Source organism: Peromyscus leucopus, chromosome 2, assembly GCF_004664715.2.
Source record: "Peromyscus leucopus breed LL Stock chromosome 2, UCI_PerLeu_2.1, whole genome shotgun sequence".
In the NCBI taxonomy this organism is placed as follows: Eukaryota; Metazoa; Chordata; class Mammalia; order Rodentia; family Cricetidae; genus Peromyscus; species Peromyscus leucopus.
In genome coordinates this window covers 16,334,487-16,356,016 of record NC_051064.1, presented here as the reverse complement: position 1 = coordinate 16,356,016, position 21,530 = coordinate 16,334,487, and the positions used below count along the sequence as shown (strand labels likewise).

General features: G+C 39.2%; 1 protein-coding gene across 3 annotated transcripts in view; it reads right to left on the bottom strand.

The window, feature by feature from the left end:
* Positions 1-21,530, bottom strand: part of Slc26a7 (solute carrier family 26 member 7) — a 127,202-nt gene that overhangs the window by 59,567 nt on the left and 46,105 nt on the right. For all 3 annotated transcript variants that reach the window (XM_037202388.1, XM_028871614.2, XM_037202389.1), the window contains one exon: positions 9,582-9,746. In XM_037202388.1, coding sequence (XP_037058283.1) covers positions 9,582-9,746 — 165 coding nt within the window. The remainder of the gene's footprint in view (positions 1-9,581; positions 9,747-21,530) is intronic.

The window sequence follows — 21,530 nt, the reverse complement described above, 5'->3', positions numbered from 1 at the left end:
GCTTATTACATGTGCAAACTGTAGTCAGAAATTGCATTTGGCCTGATCTGTGTACAAATCCATGTTTGAAAATATGGATGTTCCCTACATTTTGGGAAGAACGTCTTCTGAAGCAGGACTCATTGAACCATTTTGATCATGTAGCTGCCATGGTCTCACAATGAATCCAGTTTCCTGAAGAATCTGTCTGGTTGAACTCTGCCACAGCTGGTAATGGTCTGCACATCTGCGGGATACATCTTGGAGGCAAAGTGCAAGAGTTGAGGGAAAGAAGCAGAAAATTTTTGACTTTCCCTTAAAAGGATTTTAAGAAAAGAACTATTCTGTCTGCCCCTCCATCATGTCAAGCTTTATCAGTGGATGATGGGTCTCTCTCAGCTCTCTGTCTTTCCCTTGAAAGTCATGTTTTCAGAACAGAGGTATATGACTACCTGAAGCACACATTCCTTCCCAGCCACCCTATCAGACCACTTCCGTCAAGCAGTGACCATTTTTTCTTTTCTAATACTGCATGAGATTCTTGCTCATCAGTTTGTATTTGTATCCATCCACTCGACTTCACATCCTCCATCATGGAGAACAAGGACAGGATCTATCAGCTGCATCGTTAATGCTTATGGACCTGTCAACAAAAGTTGTTGACTACATCTATTCAAGCAGTTCTTTAATCAAGGGTGAATGTTGCTTTCTTCATCATTTTATGGAAGTCTGAAAAAAATATTTCCAGATTGTTGCATTCTTACTTAAAGCAACAATCATACCATTCCAGTGCATTTACCCATGAGCTTCAGCTGCCCCAACATGATCCTCCACCACAGTTGTGTTCAACCTGATGATATTTGAATCCAAGCTCCTGGTAAGTCCTCCTATCCCCAAAGCCATCTTTCATCATTCTCAAACAAATGTTTAAACAAGTTCCCCTGTGTCTAAGATTTGGATGTCTCCTATCAACCTTGCCGACATACCATTACATTATTAAATATTTTAAGATCAACACTGATAAGCTTCTTATAATTCCTTCCCCCAAAGTAGTGAACACAAATACCAAAAGAAAAGAGAAAAATATTGAATATCCGTCTCAGCTTACATTTTCATTAGTACAAACAAAGGACAGAAAAACAACATTCTATATATTTTTACATAAATTTCAGATCAACAATTGTATCTCATGCTGGGAACAAATCCATTTGCTCTTGCTTCAAGGGATAAGTGAAGTCTCAGGCCAGAATGGGAAGCATGGTATGTCAAGCAGCTAGAAACAACATGGGCACACAAAATTCTCTTGAACCAAACATTCAGCCAAGCATACCATGGCCCACGTGGCACTCAGCCATCCCTTGTTTAGAAAAATAAGCTTAATTTGAGTTACTTGAGCACTGGGTTTTGTGGTGGTGCATTTTTCAGTGAACTGTGGAGGGTGGAAGGCGCTTAGCTCAAGATGGTTGAGTTGCAAAAATATTTGCTCTCTGATTGAGAATTTGCAAGTAACCTTTGTTGTAAATATCCATGTAATTGCTCCATATTCGAATTTTCTATCCTCTGCACTACTGATTAAATCATGCTGAAGATGAACATTCTGTTTCTCTCTCTTTCAACTTGTTCTGTCTTTTTTTTTTTTTTTTTTTTTTGTATATTGGCATTCATGCAGTTCACAACAGAAACGTCACGATATCTGCAGAGAAAATGGGGGCCCTTCATAAGCCACCAAAGTGTATTCTTGATTTGGAGTCCCAGAGGACCTATGTCTTTAAAGTAGATTTGTTCTCCAAATATAAACTTCATTTGTACATACTTAGTTGTGATCTCATTCTCTATAAAAGAAAATGTTTCGTTGGCTCTGATTTCCTGATTCCACTTTATTAACATTCTTGGGTTTTGCTTTTGCAGTCTGTGGACAGCAAACCAGAGAAGCACTGTGCTTGTACTTCAGGGTATAGATACACACAAAACTGTTTTCCATTTTAGAAAGTCTGCATTTCTAATGCTGGAAATAAAAACTTCCAAGAAGGGTCAGTAGAAATATTGCCAAGTTTGCCTTCTCTCCTGAGTTTAATGCACAGAACTGTGCATAATCGTTTAGAACAGTGCTCACATGAAGCCAGGCCAGCAGAATGAACTTTGCCAAATTTCTCATAGGCTGCTGAAGGCTCAACACTGGCGCCTTCTCAAGGAAATCCACATGTGCAAATATGAACAAGGAATTTCTGTCATTTTTATTATGCCCTTTGGGGAAAACACCCTTTCTAAGTAAGACATACTTCATCATCTCTCAGTTTTTAAAAAGTAATTTTTTTCATTCTAAAGAATTAATGTTTTCTGTTATGTGTTTGGAAAACCAACTAACATATGAGTCAAATACCTGACTCTGCAGAATGATGAGGATAAAGCACTTTAATTGTTGAACCTGAACTCCAAGACAGAGTGACTTCTAACATGACTATTTCAGTTTAATCTTAACTATATTAAAGTATAGCACATAATTTACTAGGTGGCATTATAATTGTCAAGGAGATTTGGGGCAGAATTAACAGAAAATTATAAATAAAATTTAAAATACAGACTTCCACAAGTCTCATGATGAGCTCTCATTAAAAGCAGAAATATTTATTTTCAAGGTTTATAAATTTTCAGTTCATTGTGATTTTTAAACTGCAAAGAGAACTATGGATTTATTTTATTGTTTTATCTTGTGCATCTGACTGAAAGTCTTTTAGGGAGAAGTATCAGTATTTATTACTTAATCAGAAGTGTGAAGAATCTAGACTTTTTATATCTATTCATCACCAGTAACAAGACAGTGACTGGCATTTATTGAATAGCTATGTTCTAGCATTTTTTTCCAATTAACCCCTCAGAGTATAATTGTCACCAGTTAACAAAACTGACAGTAGATCATTTGTTCAGTCCCTAGTTGTACCTATGATCTGAATCTGGGTTTCTTGAATTCTAACATTCAAACCCCATTGTCACTTCTATGGAAAAAAATAAAACACTAATTAGTTACCTGGTCCTAATAAAATCACAAAAACTAAAAGGTAACTCAGAACAAAAGTTAATATTTTACCCTCCAAATAGCTGAAGAATGTATTACAATGTTCTTCAAAGTCACTACAAAATAACTACGTTTACTCATGAAAGAAAGTTTCCTATGAAGTACAATGTAGGTAGAAATTTGAACAAAGAGAAAAGTGGAGTTAGGCATGAAGGAAATGAGGAAGAGAAATAATAAGTGGCCAAATTAGACCATTGTATCAATTCTATTTAAAACTATGGAGGTGTGATGGCTAATTAGGGTTGTCAACTTGACTGTACCTATCTGAAATCAATAAAAACCCAAGCATCTGGACACACCTGTGAAGGATTGTCTTGATTGGATCACTTGAGTAGAAAAGACCCCCACTTAATCTGGCCACACCTTCTGGTTGCCAGTCTACACAAAAAGTCAAGGAAGAAGGAAGGTTTTGCTTTTTCCCTGCTTACCCTCACTCTGGCTGTCAAGCTCATCTATCCTGATGCTGAGGCATTCCTTTACTGTACAGGAGCCTGCTTCTTCAGGATTCCAATATAGATTGAACACCAGCTAAGATATCCAGCCTCATGGATTGAACAACTACTGGATTATTGGCCTTTTGGTTGTTGGACTAGCTGAACTACAACCTGTAAGTGACTATATTAAATCGTGTGTGTGTGTGTGTGTGTGTGTGTGTGTGTGTGTGTGTGTGTGTGTGTACTGTGGTGGCATGAAAAAAAATGACCCCCAAAGGGAGAGGCACTATTAGAGACATGACTTTGTTGGAGTAGGTATGGCTTTGTTGGAGGAACTGTGCTCCTATGGGGGTAGGCTTTGAGGTCTCCTATGTCAAGCTACACTCAGAGTGACTCAGATCACTTCCTGTTTTCTGCAGATCAAAATGTAGACCACTCAGCTCCTTCTCTAACAGCTGCCTACATGCCACCATGTCCCACCATGATGATAATGGACTAAACCTCCAAAACTGCATACCACCTCAATTAAATTTTTTCCTTGATAAGACTTGCCATAGTCATAGTGTCTCTTCCCAGCAATAGAAACCCTAAGACATGTTTACATAATTCATATATATATATATATATATACATATATATATATATATATAAATTCATTCTATCAGTTCTGTTCCTCTGAAGAATCCTAACACAGAGGGTATGAGAGTTATTCTAAAAGCTTCTTATAAATATGGGTACTCTTTAACTTGTGGGTGGTCATTTGAGTAGCAAGTAAGATTTATGAACCTCTGCTCCCATAAACAAACTTGTTAACAACTTGCAACTACAAGTCAAAGAGTGGCCAAGGGTACTTAGCTAGAATTTGTGTTGTGCCAGCTCCCTACTACTGTAACAAACATCTGAGACAGTCACCTTATGGATAGAAAAGGTTTCTCTCAGCTCATAGTTTCAGAGGTTTCAGTCCATATTCATTTGACCCCTTTGCTTCCCAGTCTGTATCAAAGGCAACAGGTTATGGCAGGGGCAAAGCTTCTCATTTAGTTGCCTGGGAGAAAAAGATAAACTAGCATCCTTCCACTAGTCTCCACTTCCTAAAGATCCTACTATTTTCCATAAAGGCTAGGGTACAAGCCTTCATGTTAAATCTATCCCCTTGGGACACATTTCACATCCAAACCGTAGCAATGTCTACCCCTCAAAACAACTGGAAGTCCTTTCTATAATCCAAGAGAGAAAAACTAACCCTATACCACTTCATGGATCTGACTTAAGTCATCTGCTAAAAGTGTTCCACTGAGGTGAGTACATTTTCAAGCCCAGAGAAGCCAATGAACAGAGATGTTACCAGTTCAACTTAGATAACAGACCTTTCTTTATTGCACAGAGCAGCATTCCTAAGGAAGGAGGCATTGAGGAGACCATTGTTGTACACATCAGAAAATATCTACTGCAGGCCAAAAGTGCAGAACGAAAGGAGAAAACTGTTCCCTCTCAAAACTGATGGTAGAGCACTTGCTCAGCTAGGTTCATATCAGTATTGTTTGTAATAGCCAAAACCTAGAAACAGCCTAGATGCCCTTCAACTGAAGAATGGATAAATAAATTGTGGCACATATACACAATGGAATACTACTCAGCAGAGAAAAACAATGGCATCACGAGGTTTGCAGGCAAATGGATGGATCTAGAAAAAATCATCCTGAGTGAGGTAACCCAGACTCAGAAAGACAAACATGGTATGTACTCACTCACAGGAGGATACTAGATGTGGAACAAGGATGACTGGACTGCTACTCTCATCACCAGTGAGGCTACCTGGAAAACAGGACCCCAAGAAAGACACGGAGAAATGGAAGAGATCTACATGAACAGCCTGGACATGAGTTGGAGTAATGAAGGGCAAGGGTCGAGGGAAAGAGAGCGGGAGATCCCAGCTGGATCAAGAACAGAGAGGGAGAACAAGGAATAGGAGACCATGGTAAATGAAGACCACATGAGAAAAGGAAGAAACAAAGTGCTAAAGAGGCCCACAGAAATCCACAAAGATACCCCCCCCTCAAAAGACTGCTGGCACTGGCCGAGAGACAGCCGGGACTGACCTACTCTGGTGATGGGATGGCCAAACACCCTAATAGTTGTGCCATAAACCCCATCCAAAGACTGAGGAATCTGGATGCAGACATCCACGGCTAGGCCCCTGGTGGAGCTCCGGGAGTCTAATTAGCGAGAAAGAGGAGGGTTTATATGTGAGAGAATTGTTGAAACCAAGGTTGGATAAAGCAAAGGGACAAATAGCCAAAAGAATGGAAACACATGAACTATGAACCAAAGGCTGAGGGGCCCCCAACTGGATCAGGCCCTCTGAATAGGTGAGACAGTTGATTGGCTTGATCTGTTTGGGGGGCATCTAGGCAGTGGTACCAGGTCCTGGGCTCATTGCATGAGTTAGCTGTTTGAAACCTGGGACTTATGCAGGGACGCTTGGCTCAATCTGGGAGGAGGGGACTGGACCTGCCTGGACTGAGTCTATCAGGTTGATCTCAGTCCTCGGGGGAGGCCTTGCTCTGGAGGAGGTGGGAATGGGGGATGGACTGGGGGGAAGGGGAGGGGGGCAGGAAGGGGGAGAACAAGGGAATCTGTGGCTGTTATGTAGAACTGAATAGTATTGTAAAATAAAATAAAATAATAATTAAAAAAAAAAACTGATGGTAAAGACCAAGGCTACTGGAATGAATTAGATGACATATAAGCTAAACTTGACTTTTGAAAATGAAAACCAATGTCCCCGACTATTAGGATCTGTGACAATCTCATTATGCAAGCTTATAAAAAATTCTATATGTTAATTTATGTGACAGGGTATATGTAAGTAGTGTGTTCATTTTCTCTCCATAGCCTGGGTAGCTTTCAAATGGGATGTAAGAGTTCTGAAAATCGAGAAGGAAGCAGTCAAAAAATGAAAACCTTAAATTATGTTCATTGACTTTCCTCCAAGTGCTTTGACCAGATGGCCAAGGACTTGAATGATTTCATCTCCTCTGCACTGTAACACTGAGGGCAGACCTCCTCTTTCAGGTACAACTTAAATAATCAGGAGCAAGTTCAAATTTACATCCTGATCATCAGATTCTCTCAACTGAACGATGCTAAAAACTCATTTTCCCTCAACTGAACTACGCTAAAACTCATTTTCACCTATCCCAGTAAAATTATCCATTGTGAATGGCTTAATTTTCAACTTATACTCAACTTACTACATTTCCTTTTTTTAGACAGAGTCACACTATGCATTATGGGTTGATTGGTAATTCACTATGTAGCTCAAGCTAGCTAGTAACTCACTATACTTTCCAGGCTGGCCTCAAACTCACATTGTTTCCTTTCCTTAGCCTCTTGAGGGCTGAGATTATTAGTTTGTGTCATTTCTGTCTTGAATCACTACCATTTTTGACACAGAAGCATTAGCACACTGACCAAGAACAATGAACCATCACTTCCAAAGAACCTAAGAGCACAGGATCCTCTGACTTAGAGCAGCAAGAGTAACATTTTTTAAAAAATTTCCATCAGAACAAAGCCTTGTATCTTCCAGTAGCTGAGTAATGCGAATTTAAAATCTACAAACTAAGCATGCATCTAAATCTGATTCAGTTTCAGTGTGAGATCTTACAAAATATCTTCAAAGGCCTCTCAGTGTTTGATCTAAATAAGATAAAGTAACCTGCAGTTCACCTCACAAGAAAAAAAAATGAGAGAAGGGAATCATATACATAATATTTCAGGGAGCATGTCCACACAGTAACTAATGAGCAGGGTAGGATATTATTCCCAAGTCAGTGTGGCCTTTTTTTTTAAACACACTCCTGAAAACAAAGAGGAACATTTGTATACATGGATATGGCCAAACAGGGCCCAGTTCTAACCCATGTGTGTTTTCTACTCTGCACATGTGCAAAGTAATACACTGTTCCCAGGCAGGTCAAGGCAGAATCTTCTCCAATTTTGTTCCGTCCTGCAGACTGGGCGTCACCAAAGGTCTTAACTCTCAGCCAGTCATCTGACGGCTTACAGCTACTTTGGTCTGTTTTTGTTTGAGTTGGAGCATGGAATTATGTTGCTTCCAGGCGACGTTCCAGTTTTCTTGTTTTGATTTTAAGCTTTCTTTGCAATGAATGAATCACTGAGCCAGATATTACCTAAGCAACAAAATTTCAGAACCAACTTGCAGCACCATACCACCAATACTGTGTCTTCATTACTATTTTACCACTGAAGCAGATGGGACATTAATACAACTGATACTTTTTACCCAAATACCAATCTGGTAATTTTTAAATTGCATAACATTTGTTCCATTTTGTATTTATTTGTGTGTGTTTGGTCATTTCTGTTTGACATACTAAAATTAGAGCTTCAGGAGGGCAAGGATTCAGATCCTCTTCTCTTTAGTGCTGAGCACATGTCCCAAACACTGTGTGTGTGTGTGTGTGTGTGTGTGTGTGTATGTGTGTATGTATGTATATATATACATAATATATATTATATATATATATATATATATATAATGCCATTAAGGGGAATTCCTGCATATCTCATATTCTCACACTTAAAAAATAGTGCTTTTATTAACTCTTTGAGAATTCCATATATGCATTCACTGTATTCAGAATCTTTTACTTCTGAGATTATACTATAATTACTACATTTCTCCTTTTTCTATCTACCTATGGCCCAGCTATCCCACTTCTTGACATATGCCCAAAAGACTTGAGAACCTACTCCACAGATATTTGGTACTATTTAAAAACAATAATAACCAGGCTTGGCAATGATAAAGTCGGAGTAAAATATCAATATGTTGAATTTCCAGATAGCAATTTGGTAAAAATATTACACCATTTTGATACAGTAGTTCCAAAACTTGACATCTGTATTAAATAACCAATCACAGGCTTAGGAGATGGCTCATAATTAAAGTGTTTGCCATGCAAGCATAAAGACTGACATTCAGACCCTTAAACAGTACAACTGCCAGGTAGGCAAGGGGCCTGATTGTAATTCCACTGTTTAGAAGACAGGGATTTCCAGAGCAAACTGGGGAGCTAAATTAGCCATATTCATGGACACTGGGTCCAGTAGATGCCCTGTCCAAATGAATAAAGTAGAGAGAAAGTGAGCAAAACTACCTAAGTCAGCCTCAGCTTTCACATACATGTCCCCACACATGTGTGCCCACATACATGAGAACACACATACACATGAGAAAAGAGGAGGAAAAGGCAATAATGTAATGCAATGATATGCAAATGAAGTGAATCCCTGCTGCAGACTAGAAAATTGAGGTATACCAGTAATAATCTCCAAAACAGAAATGAGACCAGTAAGTTATTGTAGCTCCATATATCTGTTGCTATTTAAACAATTCGCTTCAAGATTAAGGGTGACACACTCTTGCTATAGAACATTAATATTACCTAGCATACAGCAATGCATAAAATTAAGTAAAGTGAAGTTTGTTATGAAGTTCATTACTTGAATATTTTGTTGTTGTTGTTGTTACAAAGTTCAAACTGAATGCAAAGTCCTAAGCAGTCATTGGTTTTAGTCTCCAATGAAAGCAGGAGCAATGGAATGCTATTGTAGAAATATGTTGAAACTGGTCACTCTCAAGTTCAGACGGCTTTTAATAGTTGATTGTCTGCTACTGGGCTCCAGCCACCAATACCAACCACACCTCTGTTTTGATCCCTACTGGAGTTCACAATTCTGAGAGTATGCGGTTGTTAGTGGATCAAAAGCCCAGTAGATGGATTTCATTAGAACTTGGCAATAGATCTGACTCACAAAAACAGCCACTTTTTCTCATCAGTCACCAACTCAGTTATTCACTATAAGGAATGATTTCTAAAATCAGTAGATTGTACTCATTAAACTAGTTTCATACACTAATTAATAGGATGTAAAACATCCTATTTTTTTTTTTTAAACTCAAGTTTCTGTGGCACAGAAAAAATACTCAGTACTTTAATAAGCTAAATTCAACTTTGCGAAACATGCACACAAATTTTACAAACAGAGACATTTGGAAAACTTACATAAAAGAATCCCAGTGGTCCAGATATATATGGCATTTTTATTCCCAAGAGATACTTGACTTGTGAAGTCACAACATGGGTGGCGGCCCCCGTGGTCATCGCGCTGATCACAGGCTCTGTAACTAGGAACGTGGTACTGCCCAGCTGCAGCACAAACATAACCACCTAAAAGGACAGAAGAGAGTTGGGCATCACATTCAGGTGACATCCTCAAGATTCCTAAAGATGTGAATGTCAGACACATTTTTGTTTTATAGATGTACAGTGAACAGGATAATGGGTTTCTTTACTTTGATGGATTCAGTATTTGTGTGTTTTTGAGAGTATTACAAGGTTGTGAAGGGTCCTGAATTTTACTAAGTACAGTATACATGGTTTCATTAAAATTAACCCAATAGTTTTCTTTCTGAATGTTGACCATTCTTTTTCTTTTCCTAATTGTGCTGCTGGGAATCCAGTCATCAGTGTTGACCAGGTTTGTGTGTTAATTCCTACTGGAATCCTCAATACTGAAAGAACACAATGAAACATTCTGTTGTTTAACTGTGCTGCAAAATTAGAAAAATGGTTTCCTTAAAAGCTGAAGAGAAAGATATGTTAGATTGAACATGTGAATCTCTGTGGAGGAAAAATCAAATTTGCATTAACATAAAATTTTGAAAATATCAAAAAGAATTATGATTCACTACTTGATACCCAATAAATGTATAACTTCAAAAGCAATGAGGAAAGGACTTTTTACCTGAGCTTTTGAAAAGTGGGAGCAAAGCCTGACAAGATACGCTGGGCAACCATTTTGAAAGGCTGGTGTTTACTAAGAAGACAGCAGGTGTCTGCAGGTGGGGATACAGATAGAGACAGTGTCTTAGGGTTTCTACTGCTGTGAAGAGACACCATGACCACAGCAACTCTTACAGAGGAAAACATTTAATGGTGTGGCTTACAGTTTCAGAGATTTAGTCCATCATCATCATGGTAGGACATGGTGGCATGCAGGCAGACAAGGTGCTGAAGCTGAGAAACCTCTATCTTAATGGGCAGGCAAGAGGAAGTGGTCTGAGACACTGAGCATGGTTTGAGCATATGTGAGACCTAGAAGCCCACCCCCACAGTGACATACTTCCTCCAACAAAGCTACACCTCCTAAAAGTGCCACTTTCTATGAGCATATGGGGGCCAGTTACATTCAAACCGCCACAGACAGGGAATACAGACAGAGACGGAGAACACAGAGATGGGGAATAGGGATATGTGTTAAAAAGAAAGACTTTATAGAAATCACTATAAAAACAAATTCTTTAAACACTTTCTCACAAATGCCAGCATCATCCTCCATTTCAAAGCAAGTTCACAAGGCAAAAGCACTCTCTTGACATTTCTAGGATCGTATCTTTAGCTAGAGGAAATAGCAAGGGGGCCTTAAGAAGATCTTTGGCCATGTAAACTCAGTCACAGGATCAGTAAAAAGTAATATTTATTAGAAGTTTGAAAGTAACACTAAATTATATTTGTGAGTATCCCTTCCAGAAAAGAGAAACAGGTAATGTTTTAATAGTAGTATCTAGGTCAAGTCTTAAAGTTCCTGTTGGAAAATGAGATTAAGAAGAAACCAGAGGGAAGAATAGCAAAGAAATTTCCTGCAGTCAAGAGGTTAACAGTGAGACTTAGAAGTTCACAATATTTTCTGCTACCCCAGAACATAAATTGCAAAATGCATGACATCTATATTGTGATAGCATCATAATGCATGTTTGGCTGCCAGCAATAATGCTCTCATATTAAGTGGAGTTTCCTGGGCAGAATCTGAAACATTAATACAGCTTTATGATCCTGTTTTCTCCCATATCCTAAATATGTGGCTGTAGAAAACCTGTTGCAATTCTTTGAACTAAATCATCATCCATAAATTATTAGAGTGAAATGTGCCCTGTTCATCCTTTAGGGTTGTAGTAAGGTACATGTGAAGTGATTTGAAGCATGTAAATCATGCAGGATAGATGATACAGAAAGATGTCATGGAGTATTTTATATATTCGCTGTGTACAGAGAACTAGCTATCAGTTTTGAAAATGCAGGCATGGCTACATTGTATTTTTCAACTCTGGAAGCCTTGAAAGAACATGAGTGCAGAATGGGTTGTATTTGAATTGTTGCAGCTTAGCAGCCACCTTTCATTCAATATATGATAAGAGAAGAATGAGAGGCATTAATACAGAAATCAGACAAGCTCCCACTGCCAACAGAGAAAGAGAAGGCTGTGGCTTCTGTAATATGCTCTGTTTCAGGAGCCTTGTGTTAGTTTGGAAAGTAAAAATAAGACCCTGCTGGAAACTCCAATGCAACCAAGCTTATACAGGCACTAAAGGAACTCAGTGATCTTTGTGGCCTCTCTTGACATCGTCTGTTGATTTCATTTTGAAAACACAATCTAGAAAAACACTGAACCAAGAATTTCCAAGTATCTCTCTATAAGCGAGATCACGAATTCCCGTTGATGGTATTAACTCTTTTAGGTCACAATGATGAAACTGGCATATTACTAAACTACAAAGAACACCAGAATTGGGCCTTCATTTTATCTAAAAGAGCCATATATGTAGTTCACATCTTTAAAAATCTGGAAGCTATTCACATAAAAAAATGTTATACATGTGTGGAAGGTTGGGAAGTTCCTACCTGTGTGACTAGGAGCTAACCATTGTTTTGAGAAGCAAACTCTTAGAAAGCTTTGCAGGGACCATTACCATTTCAACTTCTGCCTTTGTTTATTTCCTAAACTACAATGTCTCTTCAGATGAGCTGATGACTTGCCATGCCTGAGAAATCTGAAGTGGCCACTAACCTAACTGCCTAAACCATGAACTTCCTAACAGCTTGGTCATTTCCACAATCTATGCTTCCAAACTGAAAGGTCCAGGACAACTCTAGGGTACCAAAAGATTCCAACCATTTCAAATGATAAAACACTGGACTCTGCTAAGCCATGGTAATCAGAAACAAGGGCCTACCCTCTTTTAAAACACCAAAACCTCAACTATTGTAATATGCTACATACTCACAGATCTATGCATCTAAAACATCCTGACAACCAGGGGCAAACATTTGGAACAGAGAGTTCTTGAGTGGAAGGCCAACGGGTTCTTGAAGAACTCTTTCTGACACAGACCACTGGGCAGGGATTGCAGGTATGCTGGAGACAGTACTTTCTTTTGCCTTTCCTTTTCTTTATTTTCAAGTTGTTGGAAACTGAGATGTACTTACTGTATCTATTGTCTTACCTTCTCATGAGTGTCATGTAAAGTGAATCTTCCATATTATTTACTTTTATTTAAGATATAAATTGAAGATTCATTTATGTCTATGAATACTGAACACTTTTCTCAGCATTCTTCATAACCCAGACCAATGGCAGATATGAAGAGGAGGGAAAGAGGAGGAGAAGGAGGAGGGGGAAGAGGAAGAGGAGAAATGGAGAAAGGAAAGGAGAGGATGGGAAAGGAGAGAAGCAGGGGAAGGAGAGCATTAAAGACCTCCCTGTTCCCATTGTCCAAACTGCACCAGTTTGTCACGGGGGAGTTGATCTGCTCCACAAAGACGGATATCTACAACCTGAATGTAGCAAATCCTGACAGGGATCCTGTAGACTAGTCCAAGTTTGTCTTCAAACTTACAAATGTAGAGTGGGGATTCTCAAGAATATCTCACTTAGGGCCCAGTATTAAGGATTTTGAAGCTCCTTTTACCAATATGGATGATGATGTGTTGGAGCCCACTAGGTTTCCTAGTGGCTATACCCAGCAGGACTGCATAAGGGGTTGATTGGACCATGGGTCTGGGTACCAGGTGACTGTAACTAGCAAGGGGGAGGTCTTTTGCTCCATCCCTTGACATTGTTATGAATAGACCTTTGGAATAAAGTTCTGGGCCAGTGGATAAGGATCCAGGCCCACCCAAGTCTATCCTTTGTTTTCTCTCCATTCTCTATTTGTAACTAAGTCTCTTATGTCTCATCCTGGGGTAAATAAGTGTGAGAGTTAGTCAACCAAAATGAAGATTTTATTCTGGTTAATCAATTCCCCCAAAAAGCCATGCAGTATCTAATGAGTGCTGCATAAATTTCATGCAATACACTGCAGCTGTTCACAGCAATACCGATATTCTAGGCTAATGCTTAAAACCTCTGACATGCATTATCAAAGTTCACTAGCATGGTATTATTTGATCATGTCTGTATAAAAGCCATGTGTTCTATATAAATTAAATGTATTTCAGAACATGCTCATACTTATTTCCTCTGGAATGTCCACATACATATTTCTGTTAAAATATCTCTGAGCCCTAAACTTGAACCCATCTGGCTCTCCTAGCCAACACTGCTTCCTCCTCAGGCTCTGATTTTATTTTCCCATTAACATACAGCTGGAGCTAAGGCAGCCAGGGAGAAGAGAAAGAGACCCAGTAGGAGAGTAGCAGGTGGGCACACCAGGTAGCATTTTCACTGTAAGGCATCCTGGCACTTTAATCCTGAATGAAAATGGATAATGCAGCATACTTGTGTGTACCTGTTTAACCTGTAGACAAAGGCTTACAGACAGGCCCAAGCCAGAACTCACTGTTCAGACTGAGTTTTGGAACATTAAGGAGGATTATGAGGATGGGGGATGTAGCTGAAGAGTGCTTATCTCACATGCGTGAAGCCCCAGGTTTGACCCCCCAGCACTGTATTAAATGTGGCATGGTAATACTTATCTTTAGTCTCCGGATTTATGGGGTAAAGGCAGAAGGATCAGAAGTTCTCATTCTCAGCTATATACTAAACTTGAAACCAGCCTGGCCTACATGAGGCCCTATCTCAAAATATTATATTAAATAAAATAAGAAATTTGCTGATACCTTAAATAATTAAATGTATTTCAGATTTCAGTCCATTCTTTTCAAGTGACTTTGAAACATTTTTTTTTTTAATTTGACTAGGAAATGACTATATGTTCATGTGAACATGATATAGCATGTATTTCATGTTGCTGTTCTGGATATCTAGTATATTCACTATAGAAAATCACTTACTTGCCCATTCAATGAATACCTATGGAACACCCAGTATGAGTCAGGAGAAACATTGTTGCAGATTAATACACAGTTCTCACCACAAAATATTGATCAAGAAAAGGAGAAATGGAGAAGCTAGGAAACAGGAGTGTGAATTAGGACCATAAAAAATGAACAGGAGAGTTTGGAAGGTAAAGTCTGAAAAGCTTTGAAGGTGGGTTAGTAAACCTTCCAGTATTTGTTGAGCAGTATATGTAGAAAGGGGGAAAGAACGAATTACTCATGACAGTAGGACAACCAGGTGGTACACAGATGTGGTAGACAGTCCTCTGTGTGGACCGAGGATCTGGGAGGGAGCAAGAGAACAAATGGATATGTATGAAGATAGGTGTTACAAAATTCAACATGAAGACCTTCATTGTATCTTCAGTTGGAAAGGTAATTATCAAAGACAGTATGTCCAAAGACATGAATGAATCCTGAATTTACACTGTAAATAAAAATAATAGTATGTGAGATTCCCTTTACATGACACTCTTGAGAAGGTAAGACTATAGATACAGTAAGTAAATCTTGGTTTCCAACAACTTCAAACTAAAGAGTGTAGGAAGAAGGAAAACATAGACTTTGTAGGATGGTGAGACTACTCCATATATTACTATAATGGTCAGTCTGTGACATGATACATAATCAAAAACTACTGATGTCAGAGTTTCTAATGAGGTAATAGTGGCACTCTTATCTTGTGGGTAACCAACAACTGTGTAATTGGACTTAAGGCCTGACCAACAGGAGAGAATTGATGCCTAGTACTATAAACCTACCAATTGTCTATAGCTAGAGCTGTCATAGACTTGAGAGGAGAACCTACTACTGCCAATTTCTTAAACCAATACAATTTCTAACTGTATTCTAATTACTTCTCTCTGTACCCACAGGCATGGATAGCTCTCAACCCTCCCCCAAAAAAGCTTATTTTTGTAATAAGTGGAGACTATTACAACAATCCACAACTGGTCGAAATGAGGAGAATAAGGATTTCAGAGTACCCAATCCCAACTGATATATCTGCAACATAATTCCTACATGAAAGGCTCAAGAAAAATCACTGAAAGAAAGACAAAACGATTATAAGAGCCAGAGTCCCAGGACATTTACTGCTAGATAATGTCTTAAGCATAACAAGGAAAATGCACCCATGAAATATCAATATGGTTACCTGAACAAGCCCACAATAATGACATCAGTTTGTATGTCAGTGTGAACAGTGGACATTCCACATGGTCCCACCCCTATATGAAGAGCTACAAGTGAGTAATAACTGCTAAGAGATGGAGAATTATTTCCCTCCAGGGATGAGCTCCTGCATAGGATGTCCAATTACAACTGGTCAACCCCTAGACACACACACATATGAGCAGCACTAAATGGATTCAGTAAGCTGCATATATACATATGTGCATATGTGTGTGCAAGCGTAGGTACATGTGTGAATAATTATTAAAAGGGAGATCATGAATTTTGGAGGAAGGACATAGGAGGGGCTGAGGGAGTGGGACTGATGTGGCTACAGTGCTGGTGTGCAATGGAGGAATTTAGAGAGGATTGGGTGTGATGTGGTTACAGTGTTCCTGTGCAATGGAGGAATTTAGAGAGGAGGACTTTGGGGCATTAAATGTCCACTTTCAGAGTGGGAGGTTACAAACAAGACAAGATTAACTATGGTAATATATTAGAGTTGGAAATATCAGTGTGAACTCTTCTATAGCTTAATTTAAATTATGAATAGGTAATGCTTACACAAAGAAATGGTTACATATATAGGCATATACACTCTTTTCTTTGCTGTCAGATGAAATAAAAGCATCCCACTAGCAACGCCCACACTTCATGTCTGGGCCTTTGTTTCTCTGATACCCTTTACTAACAAAAGGAACCACACAGCCTTAGAGGAATGTCTGGGCCCAGAACTGGGATGGGGTAATACATATTAAAACCTTACATCAACTTTTATTGTAAAAAGTAAAGGAGTGTTAGATAAATAAATGTGTCAGGGCTCAAGTCCCAGAAAACAACAAAAGAGCTCCCAATGTCCAAGGATAGAGCAAAATAAACATAGTATTGGATGATAAAATGAATATCCTTGAGTCCATATTGATATAAATGATTTACTAAATACATGGGGAAGAATAGGCAGATGTCTTCTGCATAACCTCAAACATTTGTGCAGGTTGTCCCCACACCTTAACTCCTCATTTAATACAGCTCCCACTCAAAAGTAGGCTATGTGGGTTGGAGACATGCCTCAGTCAATAAAGTGCTTGTCACCCAAGCATGAAGATATGAGTCCTGGTATCAGCACTCATGCAAGAAGTGATATGATGTGTGTATTCCCAACTGTGGAGAAGCAGAGACAGGCAGATCCCTGGAGTTCACCAGCATCCAGCTTTCAAGAGAGATCCTGTCTCAAAAAACAAGAGGGAAGGCATGGAGGACAACCCAGTGTCAATCTCTGGTCTCCACACACAGGCATGAATGAACACATTTGTATGCACACCCACAAACACATCTACCACTCTCTGTTTGTGTGTTTCTCTCATGCACACACACACATGCACACACAGAAAGTTTATTTTTAAAAATTTTTAAATGAATAGGACATGCACACCGACTTTCAACAAAGAAAGTAGCAAGGAAAGGTCAGTCAATGGAATACTATTCACTGAAGAAATCTGACAAACACTGCCTTAACCAGGTAGTCAAACTAATAACAACAATGTTGTGTTAGTGCATTGCATCTTGTTGTTAGTATAGGATTGGGTGAGAATATCTCTTTTCCTCATTGTTATCTCAGCTAACTGTAATATAGTATCCTAGATGAGATCCTGTTACAGTATAGAGTATGTCAGATTAAAATCCAGGAAATGTGAGTATCACATATGGACTGTAGCTAAGAGCCATATATCAACCTGTTTTATCAATTGTGGCAAGAATACCACAATAAGATGTCAATAACAGGAGATATTGAATGGGATATATGACAACTCCATGTAATTACTATCTTTGTAACTTGAAAAAAAAATCCTAAAGGAAAAGTTACATTAAAGAAAGAAGAAAACCTTCTCCATCATTGCCACAGAATTGACTAACAAATCTCCATGTCTTCCTTGCCTGTGTACAATGGGCTTGAGGATGTCCTGAGTCCTGGGACACGAAACGAGGGGAAGAAGGGCTCTAGTATCTGGAGGTCCAAGCTTTGACGCGCACACAGATAATCACATCAAGAGAAAGATACTAAGTATACATGCGCAAAGGACCACAAAACAAAAATGATGTGCTGCCACCCACGACTATAAGCCCCCTTAGCTAAACTCCCTAGGTCACCAAAAGCAAACTTGAGAGGCAAAAGTAAGCTAGTAGGTGAGAAGAACAAGAGGATTTGCAGGAACAGGAGAGGAACAAGAGGGTGTTAGATAAATAAATGTGTCAGGGCCCAAGACCTAGGAACCAACAAAAGCTCCCAATGCCCAAGACTAGAACAAAATAAGCATAGTATTAGATTTTAAAATAAATGTCCTTGAGTCCATATTGACACATGTCCTCTGCATAATTCCAGACATTTATGCACATTGTCCCCATGCCTTAATTCCCCATTTCCTATAACACCCACTCAGAAGTAGGCTATGTGACAGTGGATGCAATCAAAGTACATTACAGATGCGTATGAAAATGCCCAAAAGAAAATGCCACAATGAAACCCATCATTATGTATAATGAATATATGCTAATAAGAGCTTTGTTTAAAGTAAAAAGAAAGAAAATATGCCACTGGGTTCTGGAGAAAGACAGGAATACTACAGGAGAGGTTTTGCATTGTCCGTTACACTTGAGGCATTCCAGACAACACATAATTAGAAATCATTCCAGAAGGGAAAATATAGATGTTAAACAGTTCAGTGGGGTCAAGTGGAGAGGACAGTTCTGCTTGCTTAAAAGGAACAAAACCAACCAAGAGGGGATAGCAGCAAATACAGCAAGAAATGTTGAAGTCAGAACATGCAGTACTCGAAATGCAGTTAAAGGAGAGTTTCGAAGGAACAAGTGACATCACTCTTCCATACACTTATGAAACACCTAATTGTGCCAAGATTTGTGCAGGTCTGGCTCCTACATCAGAGCCATGCTTTGGTAGGCTTGATCTAATGTTAGGATGTGGTGAAGCAAAGTCATTTAAAAGGTGAGCATGAGAAGGGTGGCCAGCATCAGGAAGACACAGCCCCCTAAACCTAACAGAAAGATGGTCTTGATTACCCCACATGCAAGCTCAGCATATGTCTGGCAAACATGATTTGACTTTGCTGCACCACAGAATATATCAGAAATTCACTTCCCTTGAGAATGTTTCTATTACAATTACATGGTTGAAGAGTATGCCATAATATATTTGGTTGTCAAAACCTTCATGCAACAACTAAATGAAACAAGAGAGCATGAGAGTCAGAACTGCCAGGGATGCACAGGTTGACTACTCTGCCTTCCTTTCTACTCCAGCCAAAGGACAACGCAGAGGTCAGCAGGAATGATGGAGGCATCATGGTATTGAGGGACAGAGGAATGCAGGAGTTGAAAGGCAATGTAGTTGTATTTGAATCTCTGTCATGTATGGGAATAATTGTGAAAAGAAGTAGGAGATTCTGCTGACTGGACCGGTATATTTGATCAGAAGCGATCTAATAGAATATATGACCAACTTAGAAAATTCTGAGCTTTGTTAACCTCCTTCATTAAAAAACTGCACTACAGTTTAAAAGATAAAGAATGATTTCCTGTCCTTTATTAAAAAAAAAAGAGGAAAAAAAAACAAAGGCAAATCTGAAAAGGTAAAAAAAAAATCTTCATTTAATTTTGGTTATTTAACATAGTGAAGCCACTAACATTTAATTGACCTTTCCCTCTTTAATTTCTTTAACTCATGGTTATAAAGCGCCAGCTGCTAGAATTAGGGAAGTAAACAGTCTATGTTCCACAGAGGCCCACGGTGCATGAAGGAAGACAAACACTGTTTTCCGTATTAAGAAGCCTTAGAAGGAAAGGAATGAGCAGTGCCTTGTGGGAGCACAGAGTTACATATCCACATCTGACGACAGAGAGGAGAGCCTACAGGTGGATGGAGACATTTTCCAACCACTGAGCAAGCCTGGAAGCCAGATTTCCACCCACCTCGTAGTGTGAGCCTGGAGCACAGGCTGCTAGGACTGTACAGGAAGTGACATATTGGAAAGAGCAAGAGCAGGGCTGGACCAGGATATGGTGGCTTTGTTTTCCTTCTTTCCTTTCTCCATATCAGCTTAGAAAGCTGGATCTGGCACTACATGCCTTCAGTCCCAGCATTGGGCAGACCAAGGCAACACAGTGAGTTCAAAGACAGCCTGAGCTACATAGGGAGACCTTGTCTCAAAAAATAAGTAAGACTCTAAACGGCACAGGAGAGCAGTTATGAAAGTGCAGACTGGAGAACAAATTCTCCTGTGCCATCTTCTAATTATAATATCCTGTATAAAAGCTTAAAGGTGGTTGTGACTCAGCAAAGTACTTGCCTGAGTTTGATCACCCGACTCTACTCATTTAACAATAGTTGGGTACTGTGGCACACTTTGGCAATCCAGTCATGGGGAAGCAGAGACAGATGGATGCCTGGGGCTTACTGAGCAGGCAGCATAGCCTACCTAGCAAGTTCCAGCTCGGCAAGAGACTGTTGCAAAATTCCTGGTGGACGCTGACAGAGAAATGACACCGATGCTGTCCTGTTGGCTGAGCACACACATGCATGTGTACATGTGAGCAATACACACAAACACCCACATGCACAAAACCACAAAGATCATATAAGCCACTTTACCGATCAGTTTCTCTATGTGCATAATATGGTATATTACTCATTTTCAGATGTCAGTGAGGTCTGACCTCAAGAGCTTATGTACTAATCCTAGAATATGGTAGACAGCAAAGGTGGTTTTTAATATGAAAAAAATTCCCTTTTATAATTTTATAATATTATAATTCTAACTTTATTTAAATAGTTTATGACTTAGGTCTTTCAGGTACAAATACAACTGGATAAATTTCAACCAAACAGAATGATGATTTCCTGACTCAAATGGTTGTGAACAATGAAACACTATCATAAGAGACTAGATGATTTTCAGAAAAGAATAGGTACGATACATGGAAAAGAGGGTAAATCGCTTTTATCTTAAGTCCTTCTATCCTCATGAGCATCTTATTTACTACCTAAGTATGTTTAGTGCAAACCCGCAAGGAGGTGGGAGATCTTCTGTTCAGGCCTGTAGTTTGTCATCCCTGGAGACTGAAGACCATATGTTTCCAGAAGCCACTGCTGCAATAACACTGGACTTTGTCACTGAACACTACCGCCCCTTCATGTCACCAGTGCTTACGCAACTGCTGAACAAAGGAGCTGTATGTGCCTTGTCTCCAGGACAGAAGTCTTGTCCTGTGGTTGCTTCAGGAAAGTAGAGCTTGGGAAAATTTCCAGAATTAAATGGGCAAAGGACAGTCCCAGGCCTCTAAGTTCTTGGAAAAAAGAAACAGGCAAAATGCCCATTCTGGAGACTAATAAAAGCTTCAGGGACATCGGCGGCTCTGAATATACGGTGCCTTTTATTGAGTGCTTGTTTCTCTACAGAAATGTGTTGGTCCTGCATCTCAAAAGTTCAGTTCTGAAGTCAACAGCTCGTTGCTCAAGTGTGTAAGCAAGTCAAGAGAAGACTTTTACTGCTACTGGCTTTGGACTAGAAAACTTGTTTCTCTTTTTCTTTTCTGTGTTTCTTCTAAAGTAATATTAATAATGCATAATTGTATCAGTTACTCTAAAGAAGG